The sequence below is a fragment of the Leptodactylus fuscus genome, chromosome 9 (genome assembly GCF_031893055.1).
Source record: "Leptodactylus fuscus isolate aLepFus1 chromosome 9, aLepFus1.hap2, whole genome shotgun sequence".
In the NCBI taxonomy this organism is placed as follows: domain Eukaryota; kingdom Metazoa; phylum Chordata; class Amphibia; order Anura; family Leptodactylidae; genus Leptodactylus; species Leptodactylus fuscus.
In genome coordinates, this window is record NC_134273.1 from 91,167,374 (window position 1) to 91,187,850 (window position 20,477).

Sequence of the window (20,477 nt, forward strand, 5' to 3'; positions counted from 1 at the left end):
TGTTCTTGTGTAGGGTCTCGCTGCTTTCAGTGTGCACACCAGCTGTATACTGTTCTTGTGTAGGGTCTCGCTGCTTTCAGTGTGCACCCCAGCTGTATACTGTTCTTGTGTAGGGTCTCGCTGCTTTCAGTGTACACCCCAGCTGTATACTGCTCTTGTGTAGGGACTCGCTGCTTTCAGTGTACACCCCAGCTGTATACTGTTCTTGTGTAGGGTCTCGCTGCTTTCAGTGTGCACCCCAGCTGTATACTGTTCTTGTGTAGGGACTCGCCTCTACCTGCAGCAGTATCCAGAGCCATGTAGTTCTCCTCCTGACCTCTAGGTGTGCATTGTTTTCTCCTCTTAGATGGTCCTGACCAATAAGAAGACAAGCAGTGCATGACATCATTCCACCTAACATTGGCATTTATTGTATATGAAGCCTGGCATCAAACAGCTACAGACTAACTGTACAAGGGGCCACGGACCCAGAAATGGGGGGAGCGGAAAGTGATTTCACTTTATAAAAATACATACATTGAGGAACAGCAAAGGGTTAACAACTAGGGGCACAGCGGGTCCACCCAATGATATGCAGCAAATACACGGTGCAACATGGTGCAGAGACTGGGGTGCTGGGGGGGTCAGTGTAATAGAAAAGTATATGTGGGAATAGGACAGAGCCGCCTTGTGATGGGGCTCCAGATATGGGGCCCCTGTGTATTACAGAGCAGCACTGACCCTCCTGGGATGTTACAGGGCCACATTGCGAGGTGTTCTCCAGGCTGCTAAACAAAAAGTGCATTTTAAACAGACTGGCAGCCCCCGCCCGGAGATGTCCCTTTAACCTGGGGATCAGTGCTGTCTCCGGTGTCGCTTTGTGTGTCCTGAGATATTCACCGCTCTGCAGTCGTCCGATCTTCTGCTGAGACAATGATGGAGGAGAACGGTGCGCTGAGCGTCTACTGCTGGCGTCCGGACATCTGCTAACAGCGCTACCTTCTACAAGTCCTAATGTGCGGGGGCTGCGGCAGGGCCTACGGAGCTCTGTCTTATCTACACCCCTAAACTCTGTTGGATCAAACAATAAGACGTTTCATTTCTCCTTGGAGGAGCGGGAGAATATCGTGCTCCTTGTTCTGAGGCTTTTTGGGGTGGAAGGGCGAGAGAGATTCTGCAGAGATCTGAAATAGAAATAATAGAAAACATAAGACAAGACCGTCACCTCCGGAGCTGCGCTCACACTTCTGCTGGTAGAGGGCCGTGCATTGTGGGAGCTCAGAGGCGATTGCTCCCGATTTGGCAGTGACTGAGGAATCGCCTGTTATTAGGAAGGAATCTGTCGGTGGAATTTCTCGTATTTTATCCCTTTGTCGCCTTGGTTGTGTAAGTGTGTCCATTGTTAGCGGGAACCTTGTGTAATGGAGTGTGTGTCCTGATCAGCATGTTCCTAGCAGGTTATTGCAGCTCCCACCACGTGCGCAGGCGACAACGCGTCTTGTTTGGCAGGACGGGATATTTGAACAAGATTAAAAAGGTCAGGAGGGCATCCGGGGCGTCAGACACACAGGACAACCTCCGTATAACGGTACAACAGGTACTTGTGGGAGATCATAGCGTACCGGGAGAAGAAACCATCAACAAGGAGTCTGCACCACTGACACTGTGATGATGTAGAGCAGGGGTAGGGAACGTACGGCTCTCCAGCTATTGCAAAACTACAATTCCCAGCATGCATACTTGTTCTGCTGTTCTTGGAACTCCCATGGAAGTGAATGGAGCATGCTGGGAGTTGTAGTTTCTCAGCAGCTGGAGAGGTTCCCTACCCCCGATGTAGAGGTTGTCACAGCCCCACCCACTCTTATTGACTTCACTGATTCTGAGCTGTAAACTGCCCTACCAAGGCCATACTTAAAGGGCTGTTCTGGGGTTTGAAAATAATTAAAGGGAACCTGTTGCTCAGTTTGGGCCACTACCATGCTGTTCTGCAGTTGGGGTTTAGCTTTAGTGTCATTGTGAAATCGCTTCGGGAAGAAGTTAGAATTTCACATCTTCAGCAGCATCAGGTACCTGACCATGTGAATCTTAGGCTGAGGACAGCAGTGCACATGCGGCCAACGCTGTAGGGATCAAACGGGTGCGCGGCAAGTTATAACTGCAGCAAATCAGCAGAGATCACCGCTAGATCTGACGTCGGGGATACACGTGATTATCAGGAATTGGACAAAGCCTTGTGGAGGCCAGGGGAGGATCAAAAAACCAAATCATACTCACCTGTCCACCCCATGGACGGCCACTGATGTCTGTTTGGTCTCACGCCATATCCTCATTGCCAGAAGTCTCATGCCTGACGTGACCGCCGAGATCAATCAGGTAAGGAACTAGTGATGTCACTGATCACGGAGGCCACTGATTGGTCACATGGAGTGCACAACTTCTGGCAATGGGGTCATGGCATGGGACAACGGAGCACTGGGGACAGGTGAAGCCCCCCAACCTCTACAGGGGTTTGTCCATTTCCTTCTCGTCGGTCAGTTTTGATCACTTCTGTATCTCCAGAATGTGACACGTCAGACTGGAGACAACCATTTATTTCAGCTTTTATTTCTTTCCTCACATTTCTTATAATGCACGAAATAGAAGATATTATAAGGAAGGAAAATGATGAAGAAATGCTGGAGCAACATCTCAAGACGTCAGCCAGGACGTTAATGGGTCTTCCAAGTGGACAACGAATGACCCCAAACATATGTTCAAAGTGAAGGTAATGGAGTGGCCGACCTCAATCCCAGAAGTAGGAGGCCAGATGTGACCCAGCTACACCCGCGCCAACGTCCCAACCACTTACAGTGAGAAGCTCGTGGCCGACGAGTCACAACGTCTGACCTAAGGTAGACAATGTAAAGGCAATACCACCAAATACTAGCCATGTGGATGAACTTCTGAGCCACGCAGAATCGGAGCGGCCAAAAAGCTGAAATAAATCATTGACATCTCTCCTAGATACGTAGTCGTGAGCAGAGGGGTCTCGTGGTGGGGTCTGACCACTGCTGTGCTTCACTGGCAAGTTTGACCTGCTTTCTAACATGGACCTTGGTGGACAGAGGGAATGAACTAAGTCGTGTCTCTCACCTCCTTAGAACAGACCGCAGTCCTTCAGGTTTTCTTTGATGATAATGTCTGTGACTGCATCAAACACAAATTTGACGTTCTCCGTGTCGGTAGCGCAGGTCATGTGGCTGTAGATTTCCTTCACATCTCGTCGCATATTCAACTCCAGAAACTGCGTCTTGATGTAATTCCCGGCATCGTCATATGTGTTTGGTCCTGGTGATAACAAAGGTAAAGACGTGAAGGTGTGGGGTCAAGATAAGAGGGCCAGGCCATGCCCAGATCCCCTGCTCCTTACCATCGTAGTCCGGGAAGCAGATACTCAGATGGGCCTTCTTGATCTTTTCTGTGAAGACGTCTTTCTTGTTGAGGAAAAGTACAATGGAAGTTGTGGCGAAGTAGCGGTGGTTGCAGATACTGTTGAAGAGGTGCAGACTTTCATGCATTCTGTTCTGCAAGAGAAGAGAGAGGAGTCTTGGAGTCACACCGGGGATGTCTACTGGAACCTAGAAACTGAAAGTGACGGCGCTTGGTCCATATTAAGGACCTGTCATTGCCCTAGACCTCACATCATGGCCATGCTTAGATATCTGAAGGATGGGGGCAGATATGGTCATTAAGGACTCATAATGCCAGTCATGGGGACAGGCTTCGGTGGACACCACTAGTTTCCATAGACTTCTAGTCATGTTATTTACCACTTCGTCATCCTCCACCAGGACCATATCGTATGCACTCAGAGCAGCAATAAAGATGATGCAGGTGACGCCTTCAAAGCAATGGATCCACTTCTTACGCTCGGATCGCTGACCTCCCACATCAAACATCCTGCAAGAGAGGAAAACATTTCAGGAGAACAAGAAAACTCAGCAGACGCCTGAGACTGGGGCCCAAGGACGGGTAACATCGCTGGGGCCCCTATTCTAAAATGCCTGCCCCAGCACTGTGTGTGTTCTGGCATGTTATATCCTCATCGTATAGCACCTCTGACTTACCTACAATATGGCCAACCTACCTAAAGTTGAGATCTTTTAATCCAAATTGTGTTTCGATGATACCAGTGGTCTTCACTCTGGACCTGAGGACATCTTGTTCGGTGGGGACATACCCTGGGGTCACCAGTCTTTCCAAGTCATTCAGATAACTGAAGAAGAAAAGACCCCTCTTCATATATGTCTGACAGTAAGTGGACCACCACATGGGCAGTTGGACTTTCCATGACCAACCCGCGGTGTAGGACCATGGTGATGTCTACTGCAGGGCTGTGAAGATACTTACTATCCTGCTGAGTCATTCAGCTGATATTCAGAGGCACGGTCGAAGCATGCCAGGATTCCCGTGTCCTTCCACAGGCGGCCGATGATGTCTGACATCTCTTTGGGCATGGTGCCTTCATCTATGGTGTCTGCCAGGTGCATGAGTTTTCGAGCATCATCCTGAAAATGAGAAACATTAGAAATCCCTCGTGTTACAGCCTGATGGAGACGACTATCAACAAATTAGTAGAGGACAAGGGTAAGTTACAGAAGGTGCTCAGATCAGTCGCCAACCCCAAGATGGCTGCACACTGAGGACCTGCTACATCTACAAGGTTCTTCATTGTCATCTAGCTCTAAGTCCTCCCTCTATAGTTTATTCCAGACGTGTCCTCACCTGTCGGGCAGGGTCACCATATTGGATGTTGAGTGTGTTCATGGCTCTGACGATCGCCAGCATGGACTGAAGTGTGTTACCGTAGATAATGGCAATAAACTCCAGACATTCCTCGAGGGAGTAACCGTCCTGATGGATAATTCTGGAGAACAACAAGAGCGAGCGCGGTGCGTGATCATGGAATAAAGAGACTGGTCAGATAGACATTGTATGGAGAGGAAGTAGGGCTGTCCGCCATGTTCCCCGCGTCACCACTGGCTCACATTCCATTTTTTTGGCTTTTCAGGTCAATAACTTTTTTTTTTTTTTTTCCATTTGGGATATTCAATGAATTTTTGCATCTTTGGTCGGTGACAGATAAGACTTTATTTTAATGGCATTTTTATTTTTCCTTGTTTAATATCCAGGAACAAGTAAAAAAAAAAAAAAAACAGGAGGGGAAGCGTGCGGAATTGTTCACACTTGTCATGTTTATTTTTTTTCTTCCAAAAACTGCTACAAAAAAAAAAATCTAAAAGTAATTTTCCCTCTTATGCTGATTTTCATGTAGGAGACATATGTGTGTGTAATGTACAATGTATAGTGTCAGATGGAGGGGTGTAATGTACAATGTATAGTGTCAGATGGAGGGGTGTAATGTACAATGTATAGTGTCAGATGGAGGGGTGTAATGTACAATGTATAGTGTCAGATGGAGGGTGTAATGTACAATGTATAGTGTCAGATGGAGGGGTGTAATGTACAATATATAGTGTCAGATGGAGGGTGTAATGTACAATGTATAGTGTCAGATGGAGGGGTGTAATGTACAATATATAGTGTCAGATGGAGGGGTGTAATGTACAATATACAGTGTCAGATGGAGGGGTGTAATGTACAATGTATAGCGTCAGATGGAGGGGTGTAATGTACAATATATAGTGTCAGATGGAGGGTGTAATGTACAATATATAGTGTCAGATGGAGGGGTGTAATGTACAATATATAGTGTCAGATGGAGGGTGTAATGTACAATGTATAGTGTCAGATGGAGGGGTGTAATGTACAATGTATAGTGTCAGATGGAGGGTGTAATGTACAATGTATAGTGTCAGATGGAGGGGTGTAATGTACAATGTATAGCGTCAGATGGAGGGTGTAATGTACAATATATAGCGTCAGATGGAGGGGTGTAATGTACAATATATAGTGTCAGATGGAGGGGTGTAATGTACAATATATAGTGTCAGATGGAGGGGTGTAATGTACAATATATAGTGTCAGATGGAGGGGTGTAATGTACAATGTATAGTGTCAGATGGAGGGGTGTAATGTACAATATATAGTGTCAGATGGAGGGGTGTAATGTACAATGTATAGTGTCAGATGGAGGGTGTAATGTACAATGTATAGTGTCAGATGGAGGGGTGTAATGTACAATATATAGTGTCAGATGGAGGGTGTAATGTACAATGTATAGTGTCAGATGGAGGGGTGTAATGTACAATATATAGTGTCAGATGGAGGGGTGTAATGTACAATATACAGTGTCAGATGGAGGGGTGTAATGTACAATGTATAGTATCAGATGGAGGGTGTAATGTACAATGTATAGTGTCAGATGGAGGGGTGTAATGTACAATATATAGTGTCAGATGGAGGGGTGTAATGTACAATGTATAGTGTCAGATGGAGGGGTGTAATGTACAATATATAGTGTCAGATGGAGGGTGTAATGTACAATGTATAGTGTCAGATGGAGGGGTGTAATGTACAATATATAGTGTCAGATGGAGGGGTGTAATGTACAATATACAGTGTCAGATGGAGGGGTGTAATGTACAATGTATAGTATCAGATGGAGGGTGTAATGTACAATGTATAGCGTCAGATGGAGGGGTGTAATGTACAATATATAGTGTCAGATGGAGGGTGTAATGTACAATGTATAGTGTCAGATGGAGGGGTGTAATGTACAATATATAGTGTCAGATGGAGGGTGTAATGTACAATGTATAGTGTCAGATGGAGGGGTGTAATGTACAATATATAGTGTCAGATGGAGGGTGTAATGTACAATGTATAGCGTCAGATGGAGGGGTGTAATGTACAATGTATAGTGTCAGATGGAGGGGTGTAATGTACAATGTATAGTGTCAGATGGAGGGGTGTAATGTACAATATATAGTGTCAGATGGAGGGGTGTAATGTACAATATATAGTGTCAGATGGAGGGTGTAATGTACAATGTATAGTGTCAGATGGAGGGGTGTAATGTACAATATATAGTGTCAGATGGAGGGTGTAATGTACAATGTATAGTGTCAGATGGAGGGGTGTAATGTACAATATATAGTGTCAGATGGAGGGTGTAATGTACAATGTATAGTGTCAGATGGAGGGGTGTAATGTACAATATATAGTGTCAGATGGAGGGGTGTAATGTACAATATACAGTGTCAGATGGAGGGGTGTAATGTACAATGTATAGCGTCAGATGGAGGGGTGTAATGTACAATATATAGTGTCAGATGGAGGGTGTAATGTACAATGTATAGTGTCAGATGGAGGGGTGTAATGTACAATATATAGTGTCAGATGGAGGGTGTAATGTACAATGTATAGTGTCAGATGGAGGGGTGTAATGTACAATATATAGTGTCAGATGGAGGGTGTAATGTACAATGTATAGTGTCAGATGGAGGGTGTAATGTACAATGTATAGTGTCAGATGGAGGGGTGTAATGTACAATATATAGCGTCAGATGGAGGGTGTAATGTACAATGTATAGTGTCAGATGGAGGGGTGTAATGTACAATGTATAGTGTCAGATGGAGGGGTGTAATGTACAATGTATAGTGTCAGATGGAGGGGTGTAATGTACAATATATAGTGTCAGATGGAGGGGTGTAATGTACAATATATAGTGTCAGATGGAGGGTGTAATGTACAATGTATAGCGTCAGATGGAGGGGTGTAATGTACAATGTATAGTGTCAGATGGAGGGGTGTAATGTACAATGTATAGTGTCAGATGGAGGGGTGTAATGTACAATATATAGTGTCAGATGGAGGGGTGTAATGTACAATATATAGTGTCAGATGGAGGGTGTAATGTACAATGTATAGTGTCAGATGGAGGGGTGTAATGTACAATATATAGTGTCAGATGGAGGGTGTAATGTACAATGTATAGTGTCAGATGGAGGGTGTAATGTACAATGTATAGTGTCAGATGGAGGGGTGTAATGTACAATATATAGCGTCAGATGGAGGGTGTAATGTACAATGTATAGTGTCAGATGGAGGGGTGTAATGTACAATATATAGCGTCAGATGGAGGGTGTAATGTACAATGTATAGTGTCAGATGGAGGGGTGTAATGTACAATATATAGCGTCAGATGGAGGGGTGTAATGTACAATGTATAGCGTCAGATGGAGGGGTGTAATGTACAATGTATAGTGTCAGATGGAGGGGTGTAATGTACAATGTATAGTGTCAGATGGAGGGGTGTAATGTACAATATATAGTGTCAGATGGAGGGGTGTAATGTACAATGTATAGTGTCAGATGGAGGGGTGTAATGTACAATATATAGTGTCAGATGGAGGGGTGTAATGTACAATATATAGCGTCAGATGGAGGGGTGTAATGTACAATGTATAGCGTCAGATGGAGGAGTGTAATGTACAATGTATAGCGTCAGATGGAGGAGTGTAATGTACAATATATAGTGTCAGATGGAGGGGTGTAATGTACAATATATAGTGTCAGATGGAGGGGTGTAATGTACAATATATAGTGTCAGATGGAGGGTGTAATGTACAATATATAGTGTCAGATGGAGGGTGTAATGTACAATATATAGTGTCAGATGGAGGGGTGTAATGTACAATGTATAGTGTCAGATGGAGGAGTGTAATGTACAATGTATAGCGTCAGATGGAGGGGTGTAATGTACAATGTATAGTGTCAGATGGAGGGGTGTAATGTACAATATATAGTGTCAGATGGAGGGGTGTAATGTACAATATATAGTGTCAGATGGAGGGGTGTAATGTACAATGTATAGTGTCAGATGGAGGGGTGTAATGTACAATGTATAGTGTCAGATGGAGGGTGTAATGTACAATATATAGTGTCAGATGGAGGGGTGTAATGTACAATGTATAGTGTCAGATGGAGGGGTGTAATGTACAATGTATAGAGTCAGATGGAGGGGTGTAATGTACAATGTATAGCGTCAGATGGAGGAGTGTAATGTACAATGTATAGTGTCAGATGGAGGGTGTAATGTACAATGTATAGTGTCAGATGGAGGGGTGTAATGTACAATATATAGTGTCAGATGGAGGGGTGTAATGTACAATGTATAGTATCAGATGGAGGGTGTAATGTACAATGTATAGTGTCAGATGGAGGGGTGTAATGTACAATGTATAGCGTCAGATGGAGGGTGTAATGTACAATATATAGTGTCAGATGGAGGGGTGTAATGTACAATGTATAGTGTCAGATGGAGGAGTGTAATGTACAATATATAGCGTCAGATGGAGGGGTGTAATGTACAATATATAGTGTCAGATGGAGGGGTGTAATGTACAATGTATAGCGTCAGATGGAGGGGTGTAATGTACAATGTATAGCGTCAGATGGAGGGGTGTAATGTACAATGTATAGCGTCAGATGGAGGGGTGTAATGTACAATGTATAGCGTCAGATGGAGAGGTGTAATGTACAATGTATAACGTCAGAAGGAGGGGTGTAATGTACAATATATAGTGTCAGATGGGGGGTGCAATGTACAATGTATAGTGTCAGATGGAGGGGTGTAATGTACAATGTATAGCGTCAGATGGAGGGGTGTAATGTACAATATATAGTGTCAGATGGAGGGTGTAATGTACAATGTATAGTGTCAGATGGAGGGGTGTAATGTACAATGTATAGTGTCAGATGGAGGGGTGTAATGTACAATGTATAGCGTCAGATGGAGGGGTGTAATGTACAATATATAGTGTCAGATGGAGGGGTGTAATGTACAATATATAGTGTCAGATGGAGGGGTGTAATGTACAATGTATAGTGTCAGATGGAGGGTGTAATGTACAATGTATAGTGTCAGATGGAGGGGTGTAATGTACAATGTATAGCGTCAGATGGAGGGTGTAATGTACAATATATAGCGTCAGATGGAGGGGTGTAATGTACAATGTATAACGTCAGATGGAGGGTGTAATGTACAATGTATAGTGTCAGATGGAGGGTGTAATGTACAATGTATAGTGTCAGATGGAGGGTGTAATGTACAATGTATAGTATCAGATGGAGGGTGTAATGTACAATATATAGCGTCAGATGGAGGGGTGTAATGTACAATATATAGTGTCAGATGGAGGGGTGTAATGTACAATATATAGTGTCAGATGGAGGGGTGTAATGTACAATGTATAGTGTCAGATGGAGGGTGTAATGTACAATGTATAGTATCAGATGGAGGGTGTAATGTACAATGTATAGTGTCAGATGGAGGGTGTAATGTACAATATATAGCGTCAGATGGAGGGGTGTAATGTACAATGTATAACGTCAGATGGAGGGTGTAATGTACAATGTATAGTGTCAGATGGAGGGTGTAATGTACAATGTATAGTGTCAGATGGAGGGTGTAATGTACAATGTATAGTATCAGATGGAGGGTGTAATGTACAATATATAGCGTCAGATGGAGGGGTGTAATGTACAATATATAGTGTCAGATGGAGGGGTGTAATGTACAATATATAGTGTCAGATGGAGGGGTGTAATGTACAATGTATAGTGTCAGATGGAGGGTGTAATGTACAATGTATAGTATCAGATGGAGGGTGTAATGTACAATGTATAGTGTCAGATGGAGGGTGTAATGTACAATGTATAGTATCAGATGGAGGGGTGTAATGTACAATATATAGTGTCAGATGGAGGGGTGTAATGTACAATATATAGCGTCAGATGGAGGGTGTAATGTACAATGTATAGTATCAGATGGAGGGGTGTAATGTACAATGTATAGCGTCAGATGGAGGGGTGTAATGTACAATGTATAGTGTCAGATGGAGGGTGTAATGTACAATGTATAGTATCAGATGGAGGGGTGTAATGTACAATATATAGTGTCAGATGGAGGGTGTAATGTACAATATATAGTGTCAGATGGAGGGGTGTAATGTACAATGTATAGTATCAGATGGAGGGGTGTAATGTACAATGTATAGCGTCAGATGGAGGGTGTAATGTACAATGTATAGCGTCAGATGGAGGGTGTAATGTACAATATATAGTGTCAGATGGAGGGGTGTAATGTACAATATATAGCGTCAGATGGAGGGGTGTAATGTATAATATATAGCGTCAGATGGAGGGGTGTAATGTACAATGTATAGTGTCAGATGGAGGGTGTAATGTACAATGTATAGTGTCAGATGGAGGGTGTAATGTACAATGTATAGTGTCAGATGGGGGGTGTAATGTACAATGTATAGTGTCAGATGGAGGGTGTAATGTACAATGTATAGTGTCAGATGGAGGGTGTAATGTACAATGTATAGTGTCAGATGGAGGGTGTAATGTACAATGTATAGTATCAGATGGAGGGGTGTAATGTACAATATATAGTGTCAGATGGAGGGGTGTAATGTACAATATATAGCGTCAGATGGAGGGTGTAATGTACAATGTATAGTATCAGATGGAGGGGTGTAATGTACAATGTATAGCGTCAGATGGAGGGTGTAATGTACAATGCCACCACTGGACTCTGGAGGAAACCTGTTCTATACGGTGACCAATCACACTTCTTTATCTGACGGATCAGTTTGGGTTTGGTGATTGTTACCCGCCTGACTACCGTGTGCCAGCTGTACCGTTTGGTGGAGGAGGGGTGATACTAAGGGGTGTTATTCAGGGGTTGGCCTCTTGGTTCCAGTGAAGAGAAATCTTCCATTTCAATTCCATGTTGATATCTGTGGATTTGGAATAGGGGTGGAATGTGGAGGGGGCACATACTTCTCTCCATATAGTGGCGGTAGTACGTGTTCTACTTACTTCATCTGTTTTACGATGGTGCTTTTCCCGGACTCTCCGGCTCCTATAATATGAAGAAGAAGAGGTGAGGTGCGATGTGTCTACACTGGAGCACCAGCCATATACGCTGTACTGTAATACAATCTGTATACAACACCTGCATATACCACAGCGCTGTACAGACAAATAACAAAACTGCCCAGTCCAGACAAGAGGAGTTCTCCGAAAGCTGCATGAGCCGTGACAGTGGGGTGCGGACATGTGGGGGACACGAGTCAGGGGGTCCGGGGAGGAGTCAGATTCTCAGATGTATGTGTTGTATTATAACACATCTGATATAACACACGTTCCCGGCCATATTTCCCCATATACTCCCCCTGTTTGCCGTAGCAGTTGTCTGTGGCGTCCATGACTCTAATGCTCTCAGATTATTGTCTCCAAGGTGTCACCTCCATAACATTGGACTTTACTGTCCTTAATCTGTTTGTAAACCGGGTGTTAAGCAGAGGATTAATGTCCTAACCCAAATCTCAACCCGGCTGAGTTGTGAACACCTGTGAGTAGTGACCGAGACAGCAAAATAGTGCCAGCAGGGGGCGCCAACTACAGGAGAGGCCACACAATACCGGCTCCTGGAGGCGGCAGAGGAATAAGGGGGGGCTCGTCCGCTGCCGGAGACCGAGAACTGAGATACTACACATATACATAGACCTGAGATACGACACATATACATAGACCTGAGATACTACACATATACATACACCTGAGATACTACACATATACATAGACCTGAGATACTACACATATACATACACCTGAGATACTACACATATACATAGACCTGAGATACTACACATATACATAGACCTGAGATACGACACATATACATAGACCTGAGATACTACACATATACATAGACCTGAGATACTACACATATACATAGACCTGAGATACTACACATATACAAAGACCTGAGATACTACACATATACATAGACCTGAGATACTACACATATACATACACCTGAGATACTACACATATACATAGACCTGAGATACTACACATATACATAGACCTGAGATACTACACATATACATACACCTGAGATACTACACATATACATAGACCTGAGATACTACACATATACATAGACCTGAGATACGACACATATACATAGACCTGAGATATGACACATATACATAGACCTGAGATACTACACATATACATACACCTGAGATACTACACATATACATAGACCTGAGATACTACACATATACATAGACCTGAGATACTACACATATACATAGACCTGAGATACTACACATATACATACACCTGAGATACTACACATATACATAGACCTGAGATACTACACATATACATAGACCTGAGATACTACACATATACAAAGACCTGAGATACTACACATATACATAGACCTGAGATACTACACATATACATAGACCTGAGATACTACACATATACATACACCTGAGATACTACACATATACATAGACCTGAGATACTACACATATACATAGACCTGAGATACGACACATATACATAGACCTGAGATATGACACATATACATAGACCTGAGATACTACACATATACATACACCTGAGATACTACACATATACATAGACCTGAGATACTACACATATACATAGACCTGAGATACTACACATATACATAGACCTGAGATACTACACATATACATACACCTGAGATACTACACATATACATAGACCTGAGATACTACACATATACATAGACCTGAGATACTACACATATACAAAGACCTGAGATACTACACATATACATAGACCTGAGATACGACACATATACAAAGACCTGAGATACTACACATATACATAGACCTGAGATATGACACATATACATAGACCTGAGATACTACACATATACATAGACCTGAGATATGACACATATACAAAGACCTGAGATACTACACATATACATAGACCTGAGATACTACACATATACATAGACCTGAGATACTACACATATACATAGACCTGAGATACTACACATATACATAGACCTGAGATATGACACATATACATAGACCTGAGATACTACACATATACATAGACCTGAGATACTACACATATACATAGACCTGAGATACTACACATATACAAAGACCTGAGATACTACACATATACATAGACCTGAGATACTACACATATACAAAGACCTGAGATACTACACATATACATAGACCTGAGATACTACACATATACATAGACCTGAGATACTACACATATACAAAGACCTGAGATACTACACATATACATAGACCTGAGATACTACACATATACAAAGACCTGAGATACTACACATATACATAGACCTGAGATATGACACATATACATAGACCTGAGATACTACACATATACATAGACCTGAGATATGACACATATACAAAGACCTGAGATACTACACATATACATAGACCTGAGATACGACACATATACATAGACCTGAGATACTACACATATACAAAGACCTGAGATACTACACATATACATAGACCTGAGATACTACACATATACAAAGACCTGAGATACTACACATATACATAGACCTGAGATACTACACATATACATAGACCTGAGATACTACACATATACAAAGACCTGAGATACTACACATATACATAGACCTGAGATATGACACATATACATAGACCTGAGATATGACACATATACATAGACCTGAGATACTACACATATACATAGACCTGAGATACGACGCATATACATAGACCTGAGATATGACACATATACATAGACCTGAGATACTACACATATACATAGACCTGAGATATGACACATATACATAGACCTGAGATACTACACATATACATAGACCTGAGATACTACACATATACATAGACCTGAGATACTGCACATATACATAGACCTGAGATACTACACATATACATAGACCTGAGATACTACACATATACATACACCTGAGATACTACACATATACAAAGACCTGAGATATGACACATATACAAAGACCTGAGATATGACACATATACATAGACCTGAGATACTGCACATATACATAGACCTGAGATACTACACATATACATACACCTGAGATACGACACATATACATAGACCTGAGATACTACACATATACAAAGACCTGAGATACTACACATATACATAGACCTGAGATATGACACATATACATAGACCTGAGATACTACACATATACATAGACCTGAGATATGACACATATACATAGACCTGAGATACTACACATATACATAGACCTGAGATACTACACATATACAAAGACCTGAGATACTACACATATACATAGACCTGAGATATGACACATATACATAGACCTGAGATACTACACATATACAAAGACCTGAGATATGACACATATACATAGACCTGAGATATTACACATATACATAGACCTGAGATACGACGCATATACATAGACCTGAGATACTACGCATATACATAGACCTGAGATACTACACATATACAAAGACCTGAGATATGACACATATACATAGACCTGAGATATTACACATATACATAGACCTGAGATATGACACATATACATAGACCTGAGATATTACACATATACATAGACCTGAGATATGACACATATACATAGACCTGAGATATGACACATATACATAGACCTGAGATACTACGCATATACATAGACCTGAGATACTACGCATATACATAGACCTGAGATACTGCACATATACATAGACCTGAGATACTACACATATACATAGACCTGAAATACGACACATATACATAGACCTGAGATATTACACACACCTGAGATACGACACATATACATACACCTGAGATACGACACATATACATAGGCCTGAGATACGACGCATATACATAGACCTGAGATACTACACATATACATAGACCTGAGATACTACGCATATACATAGACCTGAGATACTACGCATATACATAGACCTGAGATACTACACATATACATAGGCCTGAGATATTACACACACCTGAGATATGACACATATACATAGGCCTGAGATACTACACATATACATAGACCTGAGATACTACACATATACATAGACCTGAGATACGACACATATACATAGACCTGAGATACTACACATATACATAGGCCTGAGATACTACACATATACATAGACCTGAGATATGACACATATACATAGACCTGAGATATTACACATATACATAGACCTGAGATACGACGCATATACATAGACCTGAGATACGACGCATATACATAGACCTGAGATACTACGCATATACATAGACCTGAGATACTACGCATATACATAGACCTGAGATACTACGCATATACATACACCTGAGATACGACACATATACATACACCTGAGATACGACACATATACATAGGCCTGAGATACTACACATATACATAGACCTGAGATACTACACATATACATAGACCTGAGATACTACACAGATACATAGACCTGAGATACTACACAGATACATAGACCTGAGATACTACGCATATACATAGACCTGAGATATTACACACACCTGAGATACGACACATATACATACACCTGAGATACGACACATATACATAGGCCTGAGATACGACGCATATACATAGACCTGAGATATTACACACACCTGAGATACGACACATATACATACACCTGAGATACGACACATATACATAGGCCTGAGATACGACGCATATACATAGACCTGAGATACGACGCATATACATAGACCTGAGATACTACACATATACATAGACCTGAGATACTACGCATATACATAGACCTGAGATACTACGCATATACATAGACCTGAGATACTACACATATACATAGGCCTGAGATATTACACACACCTGAGATATGACACATATACATAGGCCTGAGATACTACACATATACATAGACCTGAGATACTACACAGATACATAGACCTGAGATACGACACATATACAAAGACCTGAGATACTACACATATACATAGACCTGAGATACGACACATATACATAGACCTGAGATACTACACATATACATAGGCCTGAGATACTACACATATACATAGACCTGAGATACTACACAGATACATAGACCTGAGATACTACACATATACATAGACCTGAGATATGACACATATACATAGACCTGAGATACTACACATATACATAGACCTGAGATATGACACATATACATAGGCCTGAGATACTACACATATACATAGACCTGAGATACTACACATATACATAGACCTGAGATATGACACATATACATAGACCTGAGATACTACACATATATTGTACATAGACCTGAGATACTACACATATACGTAGACCTGAGATACAAATCAAATCAAAAAAGCTTTATTGGCACGTCCGAATAGGTATTTGGCATGGCCAAAGCTAGTAAAGTGTGGGGGGGGGGGAGTTGGATTCGGGTGGGTGAGTGGTGGGTATAGGGGGTGGGGGTGGGGTTTGGGTTATAACAGTCCATGGAGTTTCATCTTCCTCTTCGTTGGTGACCGCTATGTGGGGGTGGGGTGTATACGTTGACCTGAGATATGACACATATACTTAGACCTGAGATATGACACATATACATAGACCTGAGATACAACACATATACGTAGACCTGAGATACAACACATATACATTGCGCACTCACCCAGTATTCGGATATGCATTATGGACTATGTTGGCGCTATACGTTGCGCACTCTCCCAGTTTTAGGATAGACACTATGGACTATGTTGGCGCTATACGTTGCGCACTCACCCAGTATTCGGATATGCACTATGGACTATGTTGGCGCTATACGTTGCGCACTCACCCAGTATTCGGATATGCATTATGGACTATGTTGGCGCTATACGTTGCGCACTCACCCAGTATTCGGATATGCATTATGGACTATGTTGGCGCTATACGTTGCGCACTCACCCAGTATTCGGATATGCATTATGGACTATGTTGGCGCTATACGTTGCGCACTCACCCAGTATTCGGATATGCATTATGGACAATGTTGGTGCTATACGTTGCGCACTCACCCAGTATTCGGATATGCATTATGGACTATGTTGGCGCTATACGTTGCGCACTCACCCAGTATTAGGATATGCATTATGGACTATGTTGGCGCTATACGTTGCGCACTCACCCAGTATTCGGATATGCATTATGGACTATGTTGGCGCTATACGTTGCGCACTCACCCAGTATTAGGATATGCATTATGGACTATGTTGGCGCTATACGTTGCGCACTCACCCAGTATTAGGATATGCACTATGTACTATGTTGGCGCTATACGTTGCGCACTCACCCAGTATTAGGATATGCATTATGGACTATGTTGGCGCTATACGTTGCGCACTCACCCAGTATTCGGATATGCATTATGGACTATGTTGGCGCTATACGTTGCGCACTCACCCAGGAGGAGCAGTTTGACCGTCCTCGCATCCTTCTCTGCATCTTCCTTCAGTTTCTTCTCCAGTTCTCGGGAATGCTTCTCCTCGGCGCTGGCTCCGGCTCCCATGTTTTAGTATCCCAAGGTGGAAAGTGAATCGGTAGTGGAGAATATTCCTCCTGGAGGGGCCCGGAGTGGCGAGATGGATGTGTGACCACCACTAGGACTGCCGGAGGAATGTCTCCTGTCCCCCTGCCCTCCTCCCAAATCTCATCTGCTCTAATTCTCAATAGGATTTTACAGCCATATCTGGTCATGTGACCCTCAGGGACCTATGGTAGCCAAGGACAGGTAAAGGGGTGACACAGGTGTATGTGCTGCTGAGCTCAGCTCATGTCCCTAACCCCGCACACAAGAGGTTTATCTGTAATCTCTGTATACGCTGAGTCCAGGCAGGAAAGACTTACCCTGATCCTCCTGTATCCGACACCTTCACCAAGACGACTGCAGAGATATATGGCCACATCCGTACACCCATATATATCATACATCCCATATATATCCATACAGCACATATATATACACTCACCGGCCACTTTATTAGGTACACCTGTAAAACTGCTCGTTAACACTTAATTTCTAATCAGCCAATCACATGGCGGCAACTCAGTGCATTTCGGCATGTAGACATGGTCAAGACAATCTCCTGCAGTTCAAACCGAGCATCAGTATGGGGGGGAAGAAAGGTGATTTGAGTGCCTTTGAACGTGGCATGGTTGTTGGTGCCAGAAGGGCTGGTCTGAGTATTTCAGAAACTGCTGATCTACTGGGATTTTCACGCACAACCATCTCTAGGGTTTACAGAGAATGGTCCGAAAAAGAAAAAACATCCAGTGAGCGGCAGTTCTGTGGGGGGCGGAAATGCGTTGTTGATGCCAGAGGTCAGAGGAGAATGGCCAGACTGGTTCCAGCTGATAGAAAGGCAACAGTGACTCAAATAGCCACCCGTTACACCCAAGGTAGCCAGAAGAGCATCTCTGAACGCCGCACAGTACGTCCAACTTTGAGGCTACAGATGGGCTACAGCAGCAGAAGACCACACCGGGGGCCACTCCTTTCAGCTAAGAACAGGAAACTGAGGCTACAATTTGCACAAGCTCATCGAAATTGGACAATTGAAGATTGGAAAAACGTTGCCTGGTCTGATGAGTCTCGATTTCTGCTGCGACATTCGGATGGTAGGGTCAGAATTTGGCGTCAACAACATGAAAGCATGGATCCATCCTGCCTTGTATCGGTAACGGTTCAGGCTGGTGGTGGTGGTGTCATGGTGTGGGGAATATTTTCTTGGCACTCTTTGGGCCCCTTGGTACCAATTGAGCATCGTTGCAACGCCAAAGCCTACCTGAGTATTGTTGCTGACCATGTCCATCCCTTTATGACCACAATGTACCCAACATCTGATGGCTACTTTCAGCAGGATAATGCAATGCCATGTCATAAAGCTGGAATCATCTCAGACTGGTTTCTTGAACATGACAATGAGTTCACTGTACTCCAATGGCCTCCACAGTCACCAGATCTCAATCCAATAGAGGAGCATCTTTGGGATGTGGTGGAACGGGAGATTCGCATCATGGATGTGCAGCCGACAAATCTGCGACTGCAACTGTGTGATGCCATCATGTCAATATGGAGCAAAATCTCTGAGGAATGCTTCCAGCACCTTGTTGTATCTATGCCACGAAGAATTGAGGCAGTTCTGAAGGCAAAAGGGGGTCCAACCCGTTACTAGCATGGTGTACCTAATAAAGTGGCCGGTGAGTGTATATCCATACATCATCTATCCCATATATATCATACATCCCATATATATCCAATATATATCTCTACTTCCATCTATCCCATATATATATCCATACAGCCCTCTGCCTCATATATATCATACATCCCATATATATCCATACATCATCTATCCCATATATGTACAGTGTTGGCCACAAGTATTGGCCCCCCTGCAGTTCTGTCAGATAATACTCGTGTTCCTCCAGATAATGATTACAGTCACAAATTCTTTGGTATTTTCTTCATTTAATTTGTCTTCCATGGAAAATCACAAAAAGCCAAATTGGATATAATTCCACAGCAAACATAAAGGGGGTGGACAAAAGTATTGGCACTGTTTGAGAAATCATGTGATGCTTCTGTAATTTGTGTAATTACCAGCA

The 20,477-nt window shown here is 42.6% G+C and overlaps 1 protein-coding gene across 1 annotated transcript; it reads right to left on the reverse strand.

Annotated features, from left to right (window-relative positions):
- Positions 1–383: 383 nt before the first annotated feature.
- On the reverse strand, positions 384–18,413 carry LOC142218028 (guanine nucleotide-binding protein G(t) subunit alpha). Its single transcript, XM_075286415.1, has 9 exons — positions 18,273–18,413; positions 11,813–11,855; positions 4,744–4,885; positions 4,369–4,526; positions 4,106–4,234; positions 3,789–3,918; positions 3,389–3,542; positions 3,112–3,306; positions 384–1,163 (listed from the first exon to the last, which is right to left on the reverse strand). The coding sequence occupies exons 1-8, from the start codon at positions 18,376–18,378 to the stop codon at positions 3,116–3,118; spliced, it is 1,053 nt and encodes a 350-aa protein (XP_075142516.1). The 5' UTR covers positions 18,379–18,413; the 3' UTR covers positions 384–1,163; positions 3,112–3,115.
- Between the last annotated feature and the right edge of the window lie 2,064 nt (positions 18,414–20,477).

Bases quoted from the DNA above. Each gene is read 5' to 3' on its own strand.
- LOC142218028 (XM_075286415.1), bottom strand. From the start codon at position 18,378: ATGGGAGCCGGAGCCAGCGCCGAGGAGAAGCATTCCCGAGAACTGGAG. The intron at 4,886-11,812 runs GTAAGTAGAACA...GTTGTTCTCCAG, and splicing joins ACCATCGTAAAACAGATGAA to AATTATCCATCAGGACGGTT. The intron at 3,543-3,788 runs GTAAATAACATG...CTTCTCTTGCAG, and splicing joins TGGTGGAGGATGACGAAGTG to AACAGAATGCATGAAAGTCT.